This window comes from Nannobrachium achirus, assembly GCF_963921795.1.
Source record: "Nannobrachium achirus genome assembly, chromosome: 10".
NCBI lineage: Eukaryota > Metazoa > Chordata > Actinopteri > Myctophiformes > Myctophidae > Nannobrachium > Nannobrachium achirus.
The window spans coordinates 1157399-1179819 of NC_137819.1; the positions used below are offsets into that span (position 1 = coordinate 1157399).

Consider the following 22421-nt stretch of genomic DNA (forward strand, 5'->3'; position numbering starts at 1 on the left):
TGTTCATTCTGGACTGAGATCACCATATATGGTAATTAAACGGACATTTTGTTTTTGAAAAAGCCTGTTCATTCTGGACTGAAATGACCATATATGGCTATGGGCGTGATACACACAAAGCCATTCATTGGAAGCGGTTTCCACCGCTTCAAAAATAGTACAAAAAATAATTAATAAATAATAACAAAAAAAATGCATTTTTAACCAGAAGACAGTGAAGTGAAAAGGATACGTCTGTGTGATGAGTTTGCATGTTCTCCCCGAAAACATGCAGTAATCATAATGCCTCCCTCTGGCGCCTGATGGAGGGGGAAGGAACTGGTTGGAATAACGTGTTCCACATGTTCCACATGCTACGTCCAACCGGGGAAGCCCCCTCCCTGTCATGTGAAAAGAAGCATCCTGCTAACTGAAGCTAAATGAAGTGAACCCTCATGCACTGAAGGAAGCATGACCTCAGTTTGGGGACCTCCCCAGGCGTGGCAGAGGGAGAGCAGAGCCCAGGATTACCGCTTAAGCATTGGCACTGGGTGAAAAAATGGGTTACAAAAATTGTGAAACTCTGTGTGATGATACAAAAAGGAGGCACGTTTGTCTCACGATCCGAAGCGAGTTACTAGCTTGCTCTGGTCCTCCAGGTCTTTCTGAACCTTCTTCCTCATGTAGAAGATGGGACAATCACGGCTGGTACAAAGCACATCCTCGTGGAGGGAGCCCTGACAGCGCTGACACTGAGTCCACAGGCGAGCAAAACGTTCCTCCAGAGTGCTGAGATGAAAGATCTCCTTCTGATACAGCTCCGACTCCTTCTGCTTACAGAAATCACATACGGCCACATCGGTTTTGAGCACCGCTTTGCAGCCGATGCAGGTGCTCCTCTTCTGAGCAAACGCCATCAGGCCTCCCACCTTGGAGGTCAGCACAGTTTTACAGCGTGTATGGTCTCCCTTGAGCAGAACACTCTCCGCCTTCGCTCCCAGGATGGGCTCAAAGATTCTCAGCAGTGGCTTGGACAGCTGTTGTTCCAGGTAGTGCTGAGAGTCAATGGGAATGTTGTTCTCCAGCACATAGATGGGGTCCTCTGACTTCATGTAGGCTGGCACTCCCTTTGTAGCTTTGATGATGACGTAGGGAACTCTGTCTCCCAGATGAGGGGCGCTGCCTGCATCTCTCTTCTTCATCCTCTCGGCCAGCACCACGTGTGCCTGTTTGTTCTCGTACTCCTGGGCGGTGCGGGTCAGCTCCTTGCTGATGACCAGCTGGCTGATGTCGATGCGGTTACACAGCAGGTCTGAGATCACCTCTTTGGCGTGGGCCACTGCACCCTGGGGGTCCCTATCTATGAGGATGTGCTGCAGACAAGTATTGATAAGGTTGGCCACCAGGGGGCAGTTGTCTCTGCGGACGGTCTCTATGCCCTTGCAGTCCATCTTGTCGTGTGTGTCTGCACTGGAGGAGAAGTAGAGGCCTGCATAGCGCTTCTTGTTTATGAGCAGGTATGGGTAGTACACCTTCTCAAGCTCCAGTTTGATTGGATGGACAAAGTGAGAGGAGAGCCACTCCGCAGCCTCTCTGCCCACCTCCATGGCCTCCTTCACGCTGGCCACGCCCAGCTTCACCATGACAGAGTCAGTGTCCCCATAAATCACCTTAGCATCTGCTTGATAACCATTGGAGATGGTGTACTTGGACTCCACTAACTGCTTGGTTCTCTCGATCATCTGCCTTCCAAAGCCAGTGACACTCCCAGAGATTTCCAGGCAGGGCAGCTTTCCCGCCTGGGCTCCTGTGAAGCCATACACCGAGTTGGCACTGACCTTCAGGGCCAGCTGTCGGCCATCCAGCACCTGCTTCTTGAAAGGGTCCGTCTCTTTCTTCAGCTCCGCTTTTGCTTTCTTCCTGGCGGCCAGCAGGTTTTCCAGAATCTCAGGAAGAAGTCCCTTCCTCACAGACGTCTTGACAAACAGGTCACCAGTAGGAGTCTTGATGAAGTCATCTTGGGACAGACCCAGTTTCTCTTGAAATCCTTTCTGCAGCAGGGTGGTGTAACACAGGTTGTGAGCCTGCATAATGGATGGATACAAGGAGGAGAAATCCAGTGTAGCAATGGGGACGCTGTAGTACCCTTTCTCTGGCTCAATGACCGTAGCACCGGTATAGTCTTCCCCTCCCTCTGACTTCATGACGGGCATGACCAGGTCCTGTTTCATGGCCTGTCGCAGCAGCTGGGAGACGACTTTGATCTGCTGTCCCCTGGAGAGCAGGTAGCTGAGAGGAACGCCGGTGACCCTGGCCATCTCCACGTAGTTGATCACACACATCAGCTTCTGCAGCAGCCGCAGAGGCAAATAGGCGTCCTTCAGGCAGTAGACGGCCAGGCGCCGCCGCGTCTGCTCGTTGCCGTTCTGCAGATCAGTGATGATGGAATGTTGAACATCCTCCTTCTGCTCTTGCAAGAAGTGAAAACTGACCGCGTTTAGCGTGTATGAACGGAGTTTGTAATCCCGGAGGAGCACCTGCAGCAGGTCAAACTGAACTCGACCCTCCATGTTCATGATCTTGTTCTCTCGGCGGCCCATCTGTTTGCTCTGGAAGCTTGAGTCTCTCAAGACTGACTTGACGCCGCGTACTCTGCCCAGGTAGGGAAACGTCGTAGCCTTTAGAATAATTGCCCTGTTGACCAGGTATGGAAAGTCAAAATTTTGGACATTGTAGCCAGTGATGATGTCTGCATCCACGGTCCTCACAAACTCTGCCCAGCTCTGCAGCAAATGTTTCTCTTGGGTAAAGCACAGTATCTGAGAGCCCACAATGCTAGCACAGGACTGCAGAGTGAACACTGTGCGAATGAAGGGTTCCTTCTCTCCCTGTCTCTGCACCATGGACGCAATCTGAATCACAGGGTCTTTGTCTGCCTCTGGGAAGATCCCCTTTCTTCCGGCACACTCAATGTCAAAGCTGAGCACCCTGAGTGGAGCGATCCTCTGCCACTCTCCCTCCGCTGGGTGACTTATCATATCTGTCCATCCGACATCCACCTCATACTGGCACCATGACGTTTTTCCGGGGTAGCGTGTATCTGTGTCCGCACCACTCTTTTCTTCCCGTACTCTGTACTTTCCTTTGGGAAGCTCTATCCAGCTGCATCCAACAACATCACAGTCCACCATAAACCTGATCTCAAAGTCAATGTTGGCCTCAAAGGGAGGATAGTTCTGATGAGGGAAGGATCCAAACTTAAAGCCCTGCTCCAGGAGGCGCTTGGCAGGGGCAATGAGACGAGGCGTGGCCATGGTGATCCGCAGGAAATCCAGAACCCGGTTCCCATGGAAACCATACATATTCTCTTTGCGAGTTATCTCCACAGCCAGGACCGTGACAGAGATGCTGTAGCTGTAGCGCATGTCCTTCAACACAGCAGAGTTCAGCTCCCTTTTAAACTCACCCAGGTGATCGCGTGTGAAACCAGTGGGTGCAGGCACGTAGAAGTAAGGTGCAAAACCATGAACATGGCAACACACACTGTTCCCACTGTCTGTCACTCCAAACATTCGGATAATGGGAACGTTATCCTGCGAGTGACCAAGCATGCCAGCAACCGCGGACCCTAAATAGTAGTCGAGGTCAACTTGCTGAAAAACCAGTGTGTCAGAGGTGGTGTCCAGTGTAGGGGCGTTAGGCCGCTTCCAGTTAGGGTTGATGTTTTCCGAGAACAGTTCACCTACTGGAATAACATCATGACCTGCCTGCCCTTCCCTGTCTTCGGTCTCCATCTCTGCTTCTTCCAACATGAACAGTTCCTCTTCAAAATGTGACGGCCTGTCTTCCCATTCACCCACTGCTTTGGACCGCTTCACCTGAGATCCACCCCTCATCGGCCCACCATTGCGTTTTATGGACACCATACCTTTGATAAGATCCTTCCAAACAATAATCCTCTACTGACAACAGCTCCCGCCACTCTCGTTCTATTTGCAAAGACCACTTTACGGGTCCATTTGGTTCATGCTTTTGACTCTGTAAAAGTAAAATTTGTATTCATAATGTTCCAATGTTCAATGGCAAAAACACCCATTTGTTAGTCACAATGATGTCCTTTTCAATTACATATTGGATTGTGACGGTGTCATGTTTTTGTATGTATGTGGTGACAGACGGGGAAGCGGGGGAAGGTGGGAGCTACGCAAACTGGTGTAGGAAAGAGTGGCAAATGTAATTAAATTGGTGTTTTTAGATTGGGCCTTTTGACTCTGACATATTTGCATAGGCCTATTATAACCACACCTGGGACCACTCTCGAATTATAATAGTAGGATACTCCATATATAGCAGAATGACTTACTGCCTCAGCCTGATGGTCTAATAACTTCCATAAAAATACAAATAAATGCTGCTTCCTGATTGGCTAAGTGTTATCCAGAACATTAAAAGTAAGCTGGGCTGTGTTGCCTACAGCAACTACACTAACAAGCTTAAAAGTATAACAAAAATCACACCTGCATTGGTATCAAACACGTCAAACGTGCATATCTCCTTGTATGGGCCGTTATGTCCGTCTGATTTCAGTTATCTCCATACATGGAGATCCATGCTCATTCACGCAAAGCCAGGAGTAGGAGCGGTTAGCACCACTCAAAAATCCCTGATGTCATCAGTATATGCCCATATATGGAGATCTCTGTAACTGTCAAACCTTGTCTCCTTTATACCCATATATGGATATCCCTGATATCCTCTCTATACCCATAATGTATATGGAGATGATCTGTCAGGTGTTGTCCATTTTATGCCCATATATGGAGATATCCGTATCTGTCAGTTCTTGTCCTTTGAGTACATGAGTACCCAGGTGGGAACAAGCCCTCAGGGAGTGGTTTTGAGTGGTGCTTAACGGTAATTCTCTTGGTTAAACACGTTCTAAGACAGGAAAAAACAATCGGAAGCCTCTGTGTCTATGACACAGAGGGATCAGGGATCTCCATATATGGGTATAAAGGAGACAAGGACCGACACTTACAGATTTCTCCATATATGGAGATCTCCATATATGGGCATATACTGATGACATCAGGGATCTCCATACTGTATAGATATGGGCATCTCCCTATATTGGCATAAAAGTGACAAGGCACAGACAGACAGATACAGAGATCTCCATATATGGGCAAGTCAGTTGGATTGGCGTAGGTGATCGGGCCGCGTAGTCTGTAAAATAAATCCTTGTGTCATGCAGGGTTAAACAAATAATACTGTATATTATTTTTCTATTGTGTGTTCTAGTGTATTTTTTTGGGGGATATTTTAATTTCGATACAGTACACTGGAGACAGAGAGAGATGGAAAATAGGGAGATTATCCTGGAAAGCAAATCCACCACCAGGCTCTGGAATCGAACCCAGGGCACGTTGTCAGGCATCGACGCCTGTGGTACGCTCCTTAAACAGTGGGTTACTGCCGCCGCCCTACCGTACTGTATATACTCATTTTTTCTTTTCTTTTTTGAAAATTTGTTTTGGGTCTTTTAGGCCTTTATTAATCCTCAGGATATGGACTCGAACCTGCAACACACTGTCAGGCGTCAGAGCCTATGTGGCATGCGGCTCAGGCACCACTGTATATATTTGTCTTTTTAATAAAGAAATGTAAAATGTTATCACCCATATCAGCAACCCATAACCTCTCTCTCCTGTCTTGGTTCATAGCCAAAGTATAGTGCTGCTGCATGCAGACTAGTGCTGCTTCCGGTTCACATTGGGATGGTTCTGCTTCATCCTGAAGGAGCAGCCCTCTGTGAGACGGGCCTTTCCTCCCGTGGGCTGGCAGAGGACCGTGGTGCAGCGAGTGCAGACCACCACCGTCTGGGAGTGGCTGAACATGGTGGAGATTTTGGCACATCCCGGACACTTCACGTCCATGAAGTAAGAGTTGGGACTCTGGACGAGTCGCTTCTTCTTGTGCCTCCTCCTCTCCTCCTCGGGGGTTGGGTGGAGCAAGTCTCCGGCCAGTGGCATGTTGCTGGTGAGGTAGTATAGCTGCTTCTGTCAGAAAGAAATCCAAAGCGTTATGTTATAGCTTTACTCTCTTTCAAGGGTTTTTGTGTTTGGGTCCACCTGGACCACCTTTATATAGGCTTAAGGCGTTCTGGTCTGACATCACACACAACACATACTGTTGCCTAGCAACACCGATTTGTTGGACTGAAGTCACACACAACACAATGTGTTGCCTAGCAACACCAATGTGTGCATTGTCAGGGCATAACTGATGACATCTGGGATTTTCATATGGGCATAAATCAAGGTACAAGAACTGACGAATACAGATATCTCCATATATGGGCATGTCAGTTTGATCGCTGACATGACATCACAGTACTGATGTTATACTAAATTATAAAAAGGCTTTCACTGCATCCGGGGCTTTCACTGCATCCGGCTTTGTCTCTGTGTCAGTGAAAGATTAACTTCAACTACAAGGTGCCAATACTGACATTGAGACCATTAGGAGCCACACCACAACTACTCCCGGATTATCACTGGACAAATTGAAATAAAAGCAGCTTTCACTTCCTTCCGCCTGTGTGAAGTTGTGTTCAGCTCTGTAGGATAAGGTCCTTGAAAACCAAGCAAAGATGACTCCTCCTAAAAGAGCCAAGGCGGCAGGGAAGAGGAAAGGTCCAGCTAAACGGAAGTTGGCAGAGGAGTTTCCACCCGGAGAGCTCCTCACAGATACCGTGCAAAGATCCTGGAAGCTGGGAGCTCCAATTGGTCAGGGGGGCTTTGGCCTAATCTATTTGGCCGACGAGAATTCGGTAAAGGGCGTAGGGGCCGACGCTCCGTACGTGATCAAAGTGGAGCCCGTTGACAATGGCCCATTGTTCTCTGAACTTAAGTTCTACATGAGAGCCGCCAAGCCTGATCTGATTCAGAGTTGGATGAGGGCTCATAAGATGAAATATCTGGGAGTGCCAAAGTACTGGGGCACCGGCCTGCACGAGAAAGGAGGAAAGAAGTACAGGTTCATGGTGATGGAGAGGTGTGGCACAGACCTGCAGAAGTTTGAGCAGAGCGGGGGCAGATTCCCAAGGAAAGTGGTCCTGCAGCTGGGCCTACGGCTGCTGGACATTCTGGAGTACATCCACGAGCACGAGTACGTGCACGCGGACATCAAAGCCTCCAACCTTCTCCTTAGCCACAGGGACCCCAACCAGGTGTATTTGGTAGATTATGGACTGGCCTATAGGTACTGTCCCGAGGGTGTCCTGAAGGACTACAAAGAGAACCACAAGAGGTGTCACGACGGCACCATCGAGTTCACCAGCATCGACGCGCACAAAGGAGCCCCGCCCGGCAGGAGAGGGGACATGGAGATCATGGCTTACTGCATGGTCCAGTGGCTGTGTGGCCGCCTGCCCTGGACGGACAACCTCCAGGACCCCGTCTACGTCAGGGACTCCAAGATCAGCAGCTGGGAAAACATCCCCAAGTTCATGTCCAAGTGTTTCCCCGCTCAAGACAAACCGGACGAGATTCAGGAGTTCATGGAAGCGGTGAAGCCGCTGAGCTACACGGACACGCCGCCATACGACAAGCTGCGCTCCATTCTCCAGTCTGGTCTCAAGGCCATCGGAGCCCAAGACGACGGCAAGCTGGAGTTTGACATCCCGCTCAACAAGGCTGGTCCTGCATCCCCTGCTAGGAAGGCTGCTGTATCACCCGTTAGGAAGGCTGCTGCATCCCCCGTTAGGAAGGCTGCTGTCAAGAGAAAGAAGGCAGCAGATAAGGATGAAGGTGAGCAGATGAGCACAACAGACTTAAGTCCCATGAGGAAAAAGAAAAAGGTCACATAGCAAAGACGACATCAGATAAAAAGGAGAGGAAGGTGCTGACAAAACAGACGGAAGTGAGAAGTCCCATAAAGAAGAATAAGGTCGGGGCAGGTTAGCAAGAGGGTGTGACAAGAGGAGAAAGACGTTCTGTGAAATCAAAAGAAGAAAAAAGTTACTGGAGCAGCAAAAAAGGCTGGGAATCCAATCGCCAGACCCCGAAAACCTGTCAACCCAACTTCCAGGTTGGTGGAGATCATGGAGACATTCACCAAGATTACAGGAAGAAACCCAGTGACAGACCCAAGATAAAAGCCTCATCGTCACAGTCAGGCGCAGATTTCCTCCCAGATGGGAGATTGAGTACATTTCCCGATGGCCTGCCCTTAATAATCTGTGGCATGGCATGGGAGTCATGGCCTTGTCAAGCACAGGACAAAAGAGGGGTTTTAATTCATCCGAGAAACGCCATGACTGCAGAGCACATTAGTGAACACTGCAGGCCATGGAATTGTTCATTTTCTCTTTTTCATGTTGCTCTGTGCTGCATTTACAGTCAGAGCCTGCTGTCCGCAAAATAATAATATAAGCACCTGTCAGTTGTCAAGAATAGTAATTGGTCAAAATGTCAGTTTTTTTTTCTCCCCCACTTTTTTTTGAAGATGTGATGGGGATTGTATCGCTCTCCACCAGCGCTGTCATTAACCCATTCAGGCCTAGAATTATTGAATGCTTTAACCAGTGAAAAATAGCAGATATACAAGCTCACAGCACTGCACCGAGTGCCGCGCTGCGAGCTTGTAGATCTGCTATTTTTGAAGTCGTGAAAATGTGTGCAAATCTTTGAATACATGTATTTTCATAGCGAACATTTGTAACTCAAATTTTGCTTCTGGGTGGTCCCTGGAACTAGATATTTTGAGATGCGGGTCCGTGGCCAAATAAATATAACTTTGGGGGTCCTTCACATGAAAAGGTTTGAGAACCAGTGACATAGTAGTCTCTCAAGAACAGACCAACGGAGCTCCATTTAAGTGAAAAGGACCTTTTCTTTGACGATGGATGGCCAGATTGCTGACATAGAAACACAGGTTTTTCAAAAAATCTTAGAAGGATTCAAAAGACACTTATACAATCGGGTCAAAATTCTAATTTTCACGATTTTTCGAAATTAGCAGATCTACAAGCTCTACAGTGCGATGCTGTGAGCTTGTATATCTGCTGTTTCAATAGTTAAAGCATAAAATAATGATACACAATAATGTGTACCCGTTCTAAATATTAACAGAAGTAACGTGGTCTGTGAGGTCGGTGCGTGAACAGAGGTGGCCGTGGAGCAGCAATTCTATATATTGTAGACATGTAACCTTTTATCACTGCCACCAAGCCCCACTGTCAGTAAGACAGTCTCGCATTCGATGTAATCATGTTGATGCATTACCTTGTATTGATATTGATGTATATCACCCACCTTGCTTATTGGTTTAAGGAACACAGGATATGATGTTGAGTAAATTGTAAATTGCTCTGGATTAAGAGTGTCAGCCAAATGCCTAAATTTGTAAAGAATTGTAAATGTGTACATTTGTACGTTTGTAAGAGAAAGATGAAAGGTGGAGCTGAAAAGGAAGAGAGACAATAACAAAAAGACAGGAGGCAGAGATGTTTTAAATATAGACAGATATATTCAGAGTGTGGATAAAAGTCAAAAAGACACAATGCTGTAGCTATCTATTCAAGAGTCATCATCACCGTATGTCAGCTTGTAATGGACATTACGAAAGTAAGGGGGTGATCACTTCTCACCATTTCTTTCAAAAGTAAGGGGGGGGTGATCACTTCTCGCCTGTCTAAGGGAGAAGTGATAACTACCTCCGCCTTGGCCTTCTGAAAGGTGAATTCTCAGGGAGGTTTTGAAGGAAGCCAGTGAACTACATCACATGACATGTGATGTAGTTAGCCTATACCACATATAGGCAAATGCAGCCTGACAACGACCTTTGCTGCGTGTCTCTCCCCATCTCTCCCTGTTCCCTGTCATATCTTCACTGTGTACTATCAATAAAGGCAGAAAAGACACAAAAAGAAAATCTCTGGAAAAAAAGAAAAGAAAGTTAGTAAGATGCCCTAAGCACAAGAAGCGACCTCACCCTAAGGGTAGCCTCGCATAGCCAGGCTTACTCATCTGCGAAGAGAAAAGCCTAGTGACAATATCAGGCAGAGACTGTTCAACTTCCGCCGTGACAATTTCACCGGAAGACTTGAACGCATGATGTAACTTCCATTAAACACAGCACTTCCGCCACTTCCGCTAGAACCAACCGGAAGTCATATTGTGGCCAGGGTGCCCTAAGGGCGAGGCCGCGCTGAAACAACAGCAGACGTGGTTGGTTGATGTCACGATAAGTCAGCTATGTATACATATGGTGTTATACATTAGATTGACGGATGTCAGCACTAGATGTCTTAGCCCGCTCCATATATGGAGCTAAAGATCGTCCTGGTCCAAATATGGAGTTTGTGAGGTCAGACTTAGAAGTTAGTAAGACATGTCTGGTAGCGCAATATATGGAGCGTGGCATGTGGCTTGACTGACTGACACGAGGCGGAGGTTTTCATACTACCGTAACTGCGAATGCGAATGTTATTGCGACCGTAGATCCGTATAACGCCTCCATATTGTCTATAGTCTATAGCTTTGGTCACATTGTTGACATTGTGACATCACATTGTATTGTTGTGACATCAACTCATCAAAGATCAAACCCTGGATATCTGTGACATCACATTCCGTCCTTGTCCCTTGTATGCCCATATGTGGAGATCCCTGATGTACAGTTGTACAAAACATTATTTAGTAAAACGCATTTCTGTCTCCGATCGGAATCAAAGGTGTCAGGTATTGAATTGAAATCTGATGAAACTATGGTAAAACTAAAATGAATTTGTTGTTAATCAACACAAATGTAGGGGGAGTTGGTTGACCACCATCTATGAAGATGACAATTGGACAAAAGTCTAGGATGTACAGGCTATGCTACACACACACACGTTTTGCTATGGCAAAACACTGAGGAAAAAGGCTACAGACATACAACATATGACATCACTAGACAAACATGATGCTACGTACACACATTTTGCTATGGCAAAACGCTGAGGAAAAAGGCTACAGACACACTCACAGCAACCCTCACAGCCACTCTATGGAGCGGTTTACCACCGCTCAAAAATATATAGACATATATATATATATATATATATATATATATGATCATTAAATATCATTAAAACAACCATTCATTAATGTGCAATACGTGTTAAATGACGTCATATTATGAATAGTAACCAGTGGCGTCAGTTCAGAAAAAGCTAAGGTATGGCAACATGACTGGTGACACCTATCATGTTGCCATACCTTAGCAACAGGCATGATACATTTATTTTAAGAAGTACATTTTATTTTTTCCCCGTTTCTACGTTTTCTTGGGCTGGATATGGCAGCCTGGAACGGTTGTTCAAGTGCGGCTAAACTTGGCATGTTAGTAAACGTGCCACAATTAACAATAATAAATTGCACCTGTGCAGCTGACCTGCGGAACCTGGGAATATACCATTTTATCAAGATGGGGAGAATACAAGTGTGAAGAATATACTTACCAGTAAGACTCCCTAATCGGGAGATAAGCGACCGTCAGGTCGCAGCGTGATTTTAGGGCAAAATGTGTAGGAGCAGTGTCCAAAAATGTGTTTTAAAAAATCGGCCTGATGGTGGCGCTATATGGGACAGATCCATGTTGATGACATGAGTGTAGACATACTGTGTACCGATTTGCGTGATTTTAGGGCAAAATATGTAGGAGCAGTGTCCAAAAATGTGTTGGGCCTGATGGTGGCGCTATATGGGACAGATCCATGTTGATGACATGAGTGTAGACATACTGTGTACCGATTTGTGTGATTTTAGGGCAAAATCTGTAGGAGCAGTGTCCAAAAATGTGTTTGAAAAAATCGGCCTGATGGTGGCGCTATATGGGACAGATCCATGTTGATGACATGAGTGTAGACATACTGTGTACCGATTTGCGTGATCTTAGGGCAAAATCTGTAGGAGCAGTGTACAAAAATGTGTTGGGCCTGATGGTGGCGCTATATGGGACAGATCCATGTTGATGACATGAGTGTAGACATACTGTGTACCGATTTGCGTGATTTTAGGGCAAAATCTGTAGGAGCAGTGTCCAAAAATGTGTGGGCCTGATGGTGGCGCTATATGGGACAGATCCATGTTGATGACATGAGTGTAGACATACTGTGTACCGATTTGCGTGATCTTAGGGCAAAATCTGTAGGAGCAGTGTACAAAAATGTGTTGGGCCTGATGGTGGCGCTATATGGGACAGATCCATGTTGATGACATGAGTGTAGACATACTGTGTACCGATTTGCGTGATTTTAGGGCAAAATCTGTAGGAGCAGTGTCCAAAAATGTGTTGGGCCTGATGGTGGCGCTATATGGGACAGATCCATGTTGATGACATGAGTGTAGACATACTGTGTACCGATTTGTGTGATTTTAGGGCAAAATCTGTAGGAGCAGTGTCCAAAAATGTGTTTGAAAAAATCGGCCTGATGATGGTGGCACTATATGGGACAGATCCATGTTGATGACATGATGAGTGTAGACATACTGTGTACCGATTTGCGTGATCTTAGGGCAAAATCTGTAGGAGCAGTGTACAAAAATGTGTTGGGCCTGATGGTGGCGCTATATGGGACAGATCCATGTTGATGACATGAGTGTAGACATACTGTGTACCGATTTGCGTGATTTTAGGGCAAAATCTGTAGGAGCAGTGTCCAAAAATGTGTTGGGCCTGATGGTGGCGCTATATGGGGTTGATGACATGAGTGTAGACATACTGTGTACCGATTTGTGTGATTTTAGGGCAAAATCTGTAGGAGCAGTGTCCAAAAATGTGTTTGAAAAAAATCGGCCTGATGGTGGCGCTATATGGGACAGATTCATGTTGATGACATGAGTGTAGACATACTGTGTACCGATTTGCGTGATCTTAGGGCAAAATCTGTAGGAGCAGTGTACAAAAATGTGTTGGGCCTGATGGTGGCGGTATATGGGACAGATTCATGTTGATGGCTCTTTTGGCGCCGCCGAGGCAGACGCGTGGGTACCGGCCCCGGCTCTCCCGGTCGCTCCTAGCCCGAGTTACGGCATTTGATCATTTTTGCAGTTTTTTAGGGGTCCCTGGGAGTCCCTGGAGCTCCGGGGGTCCCTGGAGGGGTGGGGGTTGTGGATTGGCAGGCAAAGAGTGTATGTGCAAAGTTTGGCATGTATTGGGGCAACGGTGGCAGAGATATGAGTTGGGGAAAAGTGTGACATGACGGACAGACTGACTGACAGACTGACAGACAGCCGGTGGAGGTTTTGGCAGTAAAGCCCTTTGCACACAGGCACGTTTAACCGCACGGATAAAACGGACAATATCATTTTTTGTAAAGAAAACAATGATTCTCTATGACCTCATGCACACCGGCTCCGAATTAGCCGTGCGACGAGTGGCTGCCGCCGTGCGTTTTTTTCTCGATCGAAACCAGTTCGATTCGTGCGTCTTGTCGCATGGGGTAAAAAACTCATCACTCCTTTTATGACTCCTTTTTGGATCCGCAGCGCCGATTCCGCACAGCCTTGCACACCAAATCCAATGCGTTTTATTCATGCCGCAAACGAAAAAAAAACGCAACTGTCCTGTGTGCAAAGGGCTTAACTGCGACCTAACGGTCGCAATAATACCTTGTTAAGGTGACAATTTTGTTAAATTTTGCATTTGTAGTTATTTTAATAACCAGCACAGATAGACAAAGAGACATTAATGGATTTATATTTAAAAGTAACTTTTATTTACCCCCCCTGGACCCAGGGTATGGCATTAATGGCAACTGCATACCCCTGTGACGCCCCTGACTGTACGGAACGAAGCATCCAGCTCGGCAGCGAGGCTTCCTTTCCTCCCCCCAGACAGCAGAGGGTGCTGGGCGGACAGACGGACTGTGTGTCGGCGGAGGGGAGGGGAGGGAAGGGGAGCCATGTTGATGCTGCTGCTGACTGCTCTCCCCGTCGTTGACGTCAGGTTAACCCCGCCGCAGCAGCGCTAGTTCTTCTCTTTTAGTCTTTTTAGAACCGTGTTGGTGAAAAGAAAGAGGAAAAATTGAACCACGTTCGTTCGTTCACCACGACGACGACGACACGGTAGACGGACACGGCGTCTGGCTGGCTCCCCCCCACCCGGAACCGTGACATTATTGTTTCAGTGAGTGTGTGGGGGTACTAATAATAATAAAATGGAGTACAGTCGGCTGATACCACGATGAAAACAGGAGAACAGAGTGGTTCTGAGGGAAGCAGCAGCGCCGAAGCGAGGGGAGGAATACATAAATACATTCTATCAGTCCTCCTCACATCAACAACAACAACAACAACACGGTTTGATTCGTAGCTAGAAAGGAGTGGAGTCGATGCTAATAGATGCTAACCGAGCGGCAGCACAGCAGCACACCGCAGGCAGGAGGAGGCAGCAGAGCCGTGGTGGGATGCGATGGACGCCGCGGCCGCTACGTAAAAACGCCCGGCCTCTCTGCCTCTTCTCGGGGCTGCTTTTCGCCGTGAAGCTGCTGGTGGTGGTCCGGGTCGCTCCCGGGGAGGAACTGCGGGCCCGCTAGCTTCCACCGTTAGCCCCCAGCAGGGCTAACTCTTTCCTTTGTAAGGTTAGCATGCTGACACAACCAACATAACCCCGCAGAGCAAGCCGTAGTGTGTGGACTGTGGACAGACTGGACGTGTGTGACTGACACGGCTTGCCCCTTTCGTGGACCATTCATTGTACAAGAAGGGAATCTCGCTTTTCTAAAAAAGGAAAGGACAGTAATGGCGACACCCGCGTCGAGCTACATCTATGGAATATCGTCGTCGCTTTCGCTCCTGCCTCACTTGAGGAGCTAGCCGTGCTAGCTGCGACAGGAGCAGCAGCAGCGGCTTAACTTTATTGTTTCGCCCGTGTTCCACTTCAGCTTAGCAGGGCCAGCTAGCTGATCGGAACCCCCTCCTCATCCTCCCTCCTCCTTCCTTCCCTCTCCCGGAGCCAAGCTGGCGGCCCTGCGCGTCGAGGCGGAGGACAAGGAGCTAGGAGCCATGGCCTGGGTGCTGAAGATGGACGACGCCGCCATCGAGTCCGGGCTGGTGCACGACTTCGATGCCAGCCTGTCGGGCATCGGACAGGAGCTGGGGGCCGGCGCCTACAGCATGAGGTACAGTAACAGTACAGTACATGTCTTAGTGGAGTTTCCATGCACTGTAAATGGTTCCTCGTGCTTTCCCTGTTGACCACCACCATGCCAGGCAAGAACACTGTCATTCAGGTCCAGTTGCCAATACATAGGAGATGGAAGGTACAGGTTGTTCCCTTTGCTCCTTGAGTGCATTCTCGTGTGTGTGTGTGTGTGTGTGTGTGTGTGTGTGTGTGTGTGTCCCACGTTCAGTTTGGAAGATGTTACTCAGGGGTCATGTGTGTCTACTAGTAGTCCATTTGTTTTGAGTGGCTTGGGTACTGTACTGTTCTAGGTGATGTGGGAACTGAGACACTTCCCCCTTAGTTCAGGGTGGCATGATCTGGGACAAGGACAAAGGAAAGAAGAGGTAAATAAAAAAGATCCCCACCACACACAATAGCCAAGATGTCTGAGTGATGAGGCAAGGCAGGGTGGCATCTTCTAACTACGCAGCACTGACTCTATCTATCTATCTATCTATCTATAAAATGTATTTCTCAATACTGTATCGATCCTCCATGCCAGCTGTAGAATCGCTAATACTTTTTTGGGGGGGAAAAACAACAAAAACAAACTCTGTTCCCTTGCATTAGAAAACAATGGTAGAAGTCCGGTCCTGACACTCCGCTCCTCTAGATGTCTGCTAGTTCGCCTTCCAGTGATTCATCTCAATATACATTGCAATATATCACAGTTTATATTGCAATATATCACAGTTTATATCGCAATATATCACGATATGTATCGCATTGTGTTGCGTATCGCGAGTTTCTTTCCAATACCCATCCTTACCCTTAAGAGAAGATTTGTCAACAATTCCCCAAAAGAGCAACCACAAAAATAAATAAAAACATCCTTATTTTCTCAATGACCCCTTTGGCTTCCCTGAGAACCAGTCAGGTTCAGAAACATTGCCATTCAGAAGATTGACTTCCATTATTCTAACCTAAACCCTAACCTCAGTGGGGGTATTTCTGAATGGGGATGTTTGACTTTAATGGTGCCACTGGAGGAAAAGGGGACCCAGTGGTCACTCACAGGAGCCATTGCAGGATTCTTCCGGGTTCCCATGAGCACCCGTGGCACACGGTAGGCCAGTGGTGTTGTTATCAGATGATGTACGACCACGGTATCACTCACACACTGGAGCATTGTCAGTCAGTGTTATCAGATGATGTACGACCACGGTATCACTCACACACTGGAGCATTGTCAGTCAGTGTCAGCCTTTTGAAACCAACACCGTTCAGAGCCATCTCAAATATACACATTGTCATTAATGTGGAGTTTATTTCCAGGGTGCTTTTGTCCATGCGTCGCCACCTCTCTGTCTCCTGTTAGGCTGTCTCGCCTAACAGGTTTCCTCTCTCTCCGTGCTTTTTGACCGTCTACTCTGCCTACTACACGTCGGCTCTGACAAGCTAGACGTGCCAGGAAACGAAGCGGGGCCATGTAATGCTCTGGGGAGTCTGGGCAGTATCCCTTCTAGTGGTCATGCTGGGGTCAGAACAGGATTCATCTAAAAACGTGAGACAATTAAAAGTCCCTTTGGGATCCTCCTGTCGTGTTGTTTTAGTACAGTGTTTGTGTGGGATTCCTATTATACGTGTCGTGTGGTGGGGTGGGGGTGGGGGGGGGGGGCTGTTGTAGGTCAGCATCTACTGAACCAGTTTTGATTCTTTGTGTTTGCTGTATCATGTTGTGTGAGAGGACGGAGAGGTCATGTTTGTGTGATGTGCAGGGGCGTCACAAGGGGGGGGGGGGGGGAGTAGGACTGTGTTACTAGGGCCCAAGGTGGAGGGGCCCTAGTAACTTTAGCTATTGAAAAATAGCAGATATACAAGCTCACAGCGCGGCACCGAGTGCCGCGCTGCGAGCTTGTAGATCTGCTATTTTTGAAAAGTCATGAAAATGTGTGCAAATCTTTGAATATATGTATTTTTAAGCGAACATTTGTACTCAAATTTTGCTTCTGGGGGGTCCCTGGAACGAAATATTTTGAGATGGGGGGTCCGTGGCCAAATACATATCATTTTGGGGGTCCTTGACATGAAAAGGTTTGAGCACCACTGACATGGAAACATAGGTTTCTTGCACACATTTTCACAATTTTTCAAAAAATAGCAGATCTACAAGCTCGCATATATCTGCTATTTTTCAATAGTTAACATTCATGGGGGGCCCACAGTAAATCCTTGTACCCAGGGCCCATTATTTGGTGTGACGCCCCTGGTGATGTGGGTGAGAAGTTCCCAGGATGTGCAGCTGTCTGTCTTATCAGCCGCGGCTTCTCCAGCCATCTGCGTTTAACGTGCGTTTATCTGTGTGCGTGTTTGTGTTGTGTGTCTGTGTGTGTGTCGTGACTCAGACACCCACATAGAGTCCACAGAGAGCTGATGAGTTCAGCGATACTTCAACCGGTGCATGTGTAAATGAGTTGGAAGACAGAGGGGGTCTTGCTGATTGGGGGGAGTGTTTGGAGTGACTCGGTCAGCAGCAGCAAGGTGGGTACGTTTACGTTAGGTAGGAACAGAATGTCTCGCTGCGTGTCAGGAGCCGACTCCTCTGGTTTCAGGAAGCCGTCGTTGCAGTTTCATGGGCAGTTAGGGCTAAACGGGACTGCGGCTCTGCGACTGGCACCCTGTGGCTGGCACCGGTCAGGCATCCATCCATCCACACACCCAGGGCTGTCACGATTATGACATTTTTACATGACGATTAATTGTGACTCAAATAATTGCGATTAACGATTTAATAGACCGTATGTCAAATCCCGCCCCATTCTGCCCTGTTACTATGGTGGTACAAATGACCCTGGGCAGATTGTTTTTATAGTGGCAGTGAATGGGGGGAGAGGGTATTTTCATTGCCTCATTATTGCAATTTAAAGTACCAAAGGAAAAACATCTAGGTGATATTAATAAAAAGGGAAGACAAAGGTACAGTAGTTACATTGCAAAACAGGGGGTTTCCCCCGAAAATATATGTTTTAATTTGTTTAATCCCAGTGGGACAGAATCACCATTGCAGATTATTTTATAGTGGAAGTGGATGGGGGAAAAAGATTGTTCATAGCCTCATTACAGCTATATAAAGTACCAAAACACACACATCTATGTGATATTAATAAAAAGGGAAGAAACAAGTACAGTAGTTACATAGCAAAACAGTAGTTTTCCCCCGAAAATATATGTTTTAATTAGTTGAATCCTCTGGATCAGACAGAGGAGATAAATAGAAAGAGAAAGCGCAGTGCATTTTGGGTAGGAAAAGCTCCACAAGCTCACAATGCGTCGCATTGTGACGCGTTGTGAGCTTGTAGATCTGCCTTTTCCACTATTTTTTAATGTTTGACCATATATAAACATTTTTCAACATGTAAACGATTATGACGATTATCCCAAAATAATTGCGATTATGTCAAATAATTGCGATTAGACGATTATGTAATAATTGTGACAGCCCTACAACACACCCACCCGGGAGTGCTATAAACACACACGGAAACACATAAGCAAGTGTGTGAGGGGAAAGTGATGCACTGAGAGACTCCGTAAAGTTAAAGGAATTGGAATTGGAAAGGGTGCCATGCCTTGACTAGGGCTGTCACAATTATTACATAATCGTCTAGTCGCAATTATTTGACATAATTGTGATTAATTTTCATAATCGTAATAATCGTTTCCATGTTGAAAAATGTTCATATATATTTTTTTTTAAGTAAAAAAAATAGTAGAAATAGCAGATCTACAAGCTCGATGTGACGCGTTGTGAGCTTGTAGATCGGCTATTTCCACTATCAATGTCCTTTTTTAAGTATAAAGTTGTCAATGTAAAATATGTCAAAATCTCTTTGTATATTTACTAGGTGTCATATCTACCATTTGCAACTTCAAAGCCTAAAAGCCAAACAGAAATGTAATTGTCAACGACATATACACAATTAAATCGTTAATCGCAATTATCCATCCATCCATCTTCAACCGCTTATCCGGAATCGGGTCGTGGGGGTAACAGTTCCCACTGAGACCTCCAGATTTCCTTCCTCCACTCCCTCAGGGAGTATACCGAGGCGTTACCAAGCCAGTTTGGAGATATAATCCCTCCATCTGGTCTTTGGTCTGCCACGGGGTCTCCTCCCAGTGGGAAGTGCATCGAGGACCTTCCTAGGAAGGCGCTCGGGGGGCATCCGTACTAGATGCCCGGACCACCTAAGCTGACTCCTTTCCAAGTGTAGGAGCAGCGGTTCTACTCCAAGTCTCTCTCGGGTGACTGAACTTCTCACCCTATCTCTAAGGGAGATATCAGCCACCCGTCTTGAGGAAACCCATTTCGGCCGCTTGCACCCGCGACCTTATACTTTCGGTCATGACCCACACTTCATGACCATAGGTGAGAGTAGGAACAAAGATTGCTCGGTAGACAGAGAGCTTTGCAATTCCGGCTCAACTCAACAATACTCGGCTCAACAATAATCGCAATTATTTGAGTGACAATTAATCGTCATGTAAAATGTCATAATCGTGACAGTCCTTCTGTGGTTGGCACCGGTCAGTCATCCTTCCATCCTCCCACCCACCCGGGGAGTGCTATAAACGCACACGGAAACACATTAGCAAGTGTGTGAGGGGAAAGTGATGCGCTGAGAGACTCCGTAAAGTTGAAGTACGTAAGGGTAGGGTAGGGTGGGGTGGTTGGAAAAGGGTGCCAGGCCTTGACATGGGTTTTTGGGAACGGGTCCATGGAGAGAGGTATTGGAAGAACGGCTTTGGAATTGTCAACGTTATTTTTTCATAGCTTTGGCTTGGTTGTGGAAACGGCATGGGGGACTTGCCAGTAACGGAGAGCTTCAATTAGTATGACACCACGGTCCAAATTCCTTCCATCCTTGGCATGGATCAGAGACCGTTGCTACACTGCTGTCCGTCTGGGGTCTTCACACGCTCACTCACTCACGCACACACACACACACACACACACACACACACACACACACACACACACACACACACACACACACACACACACAAAATATGAACTCACTGACACTTGTCCTGCAATACATGTCAGGGTGACCTGAGGACAAGTTGGTGTCCATGCCGCCTGCCAAGCAAGAGTGCAACAAAGTGTTTGTGTTTTTGAGTGTTTCTTATCTGCGATTGATTTGTTATCTATGATGTGTAGTTCTCTCATCCTGTTGTGGCTCTATGCTAGGGCTGCACAATTAATCGTTTATAAACCGAAATCGCGATATGGAACCACGCAATTAGCAAAATCGCAAAGGTGCAAATAATCGCAAAAGTGATTTCTGTGTGACGGTGGCTCCCCTCCTCCGTCCCCTGCATACATGTGAAACTTATGGTGTGTCTTAGGGTGCATTTTTTTTGCCTTGATAAAAGCAAGGCAGCGACATACGGTAATTTCTTCCTTGACTGAATCAAACCATTTGCATGATTGCCAATTTGTCTAGTTATTAATAAGCAGTTTCTTTTCAAATGTATGTACAATAAATATTCAACGGAAGCTTGACTTAAGTAGTGGAGTGATTTTATTTGATTAAAATAATGTATTATTATCAACCTTTTAACAAAAAAAAAAGTTTTGTTTTAACAAAAAAAAAAAGTTTTTGGTTTTAACCAAAAAAAAAAAAAAATCACTTATCCTACCTTAAAATAAATATATAAATATCGCGAATAAAATCGCAATCGCAATATTAGTCAGAAAAATCGCAATTAGATATTTTCCCAAAATCGTGCAGCCCTACTCTATGCATAACAAAAAGAGGACATCAGACCAATGTAGATTGGTCAGTATTATGTATTGATGGTCAGTATTATGTATTGATAATCATGGTCAATGTAGAGTGGTCAGTATCATGGATTGATAATTAGGCCTGTCACAATTAGGCCTGTCCTCTAAAAATCGACGAATCGACGCGTCGTTTTAAGCCCCGCGAATCGACGCCAATTGTTTGAGTCGAAGCGAAAATATATATATTTTTTATATCACCAGTTAGCCAACTACTGCGGTGCACTGCTGGACTGGTGAGGTGTCATGTACTTCCAATGAGAAGTAGCAATTGGCGAACAGTTATTTATTGTCTCGCACCAGCGTAGAGGTGAAAGTGAGACAGAAACGGCCAGAACGGTTCAGAACCGCCGCCTCGTTAAAACATTCGGAGCCAGGACGGTGTTCCGTTAAGAGGAGGAAGCACGCTGTCAAAATCCCATATTAAATAACCTCCTGCACAGCACAAACGCGCGTCCACGAAGTAAACACTCTTCTAAAGTCAAATTAACATACACAAGTGTAGGCTACAAGTTACGTTTTCTAATTAAAGTGCTTCTGAATTGTTCCAGTGTTGTAATCCATGATGAATGATTGTGTTTCGCTGCGTTTGCGTTCATGACAAGTCCACGCTGCTGGCTCTGGCCGGGAGCTATGCCTCCCCTTTTATATGATCCGTTTCTGAAATGAATCCGTTCTCGACACTGACTCATTACTCTGTCAGTGCTCTGTGTCCCGCGACTGCGGACTGGATCCCATCGTTCATTTAAAAGAGCCGTTCAAGAGAGCGGAATCGTTCGCGAATGTCTCATCTCTACTGCACGCTGCAGAGAGACGGGGCAGGGTTGAACAGCGGAGATGTTTTATTTATACACTGCTATGCAGATAACATTTGTGCTCGCGCATCGATATCACCGAAAACACTGTGTATTCAATTCATCTCTTAATGTATTATTGTATTATGTAGACATGGTTTAAAGCAACACTTTTTTTTTTTTTTTTTTTTTTTACACAAAGTAGACTATAAAACGATTCGTCGACGCGTCGGATTAACCCCCGCGACTCGAATCGACTCCATAAATCCTGAGTCGAGGACAGGCCTAGTCACAATTAAATAATTGTCTATACGCAATCGGGAGTGCTTCAATTAGAAAATTGATAACGGCGTGAAGAGGTTGAGAACGACTGCTCTACTCTACTGCAACTACAGTTCTTGTCAGGTTACTCAAGTGTTGAGTACGCAGCAAGCACACAGGTGGATTATAGTCTGGTAAATGGCTTTGGTTTTCTCCTGACAAACCGTTTTGCATCATATGATGCATCAGATGATGCAATATCATGCTACAAAGCATCATATGACCAAACTAGTAGCATGCTGGAATACTAAAGTATCTTAAAACACAGATTGAACACAAAAAATAACTCAGGATTGTGTTGATCGTGTCCCAAACAACAATAAAATAAG

The 22421-nt window shown here is 46.4% G+C and overlaps 4 protein-coding genes across 6 annotated transcripts in view; 2 read left to right on the top strand and 2 right to left on the bottom strand.

The window, feature by feature from the left end:
* Positions 1–596: 596 nt before the first annotated feature.
* LOC308292341 (DNA polymerase delta catalytic subunit-like) lies at positions 597–3905 on the bottom strand (the record flags this gene model as incomplete). The annotated part of the gene is made up of 1 exon (XM_080734654.1): positions 597–3905. The coding sequence occupies one exon, from the start codon at positions 3903–3905 to the stop codon at positions 597–599; it is 3309 nt and encodes a 1102-aa protein (XP_080590780.1).
* Positions 3906–5729: 1824 nt separating this feature from the next.
* Positions 5730–6011, bottom strand: LOC308292342 (small ribosomal subunit protein eS27-like; the record flags this gene model as incomplete). The annotated part of the gene is made up of 1 exon (XM_080734655.1): positions 5730–6011. The coding sequence occupies one exon, from the start codon at positions 6009–6011 to the stop codon at positions 5730–5732; it is 282 nt and encodes a 93-aa protein (XP_080590781.1).
* Positions 6012–6631: 620 nt separating this feature from the next.
* LOC308292343 (serine/threonine-protein kinase VRK1-like) lies at positions 6632–7849 on the top strand (the record flags this gene model as incomplete). The annotated part of the gene is made up of 1 exon (XM_080734656.1): positions 6632–7849. One exon carries the CDS (start codon positions 6632–6634, stop codon positions 7847–7849), a length of 1218 nt encoding a protein of 405 aa, XP_080590782.1.
* A 6131-nt stretch (positions 7850–13980) lies between these two features.
* The window catches only part of ubp1 (upstream binding protein 1), a 188878-nt gene continuing 180437 nt past the window's right edge, over positions 13981–22421 (top strand). For all 3 annotated transcript variants that reach the window (XR_013962390.1, XM_080734541.1, XM_080734542.1), the window contains exon 1: positions 13981–15148. Coding sequence is in view for 2 of the 3 variants with exons in the window: in XM_080734541.1 (XP_080590667.1) it covers positions 15033–15148 (116 nt within the window). In the remaining variant the exon portion in view is untranslated. The remainder of the gene's footprint in view (positions 15149–22421) is intronic.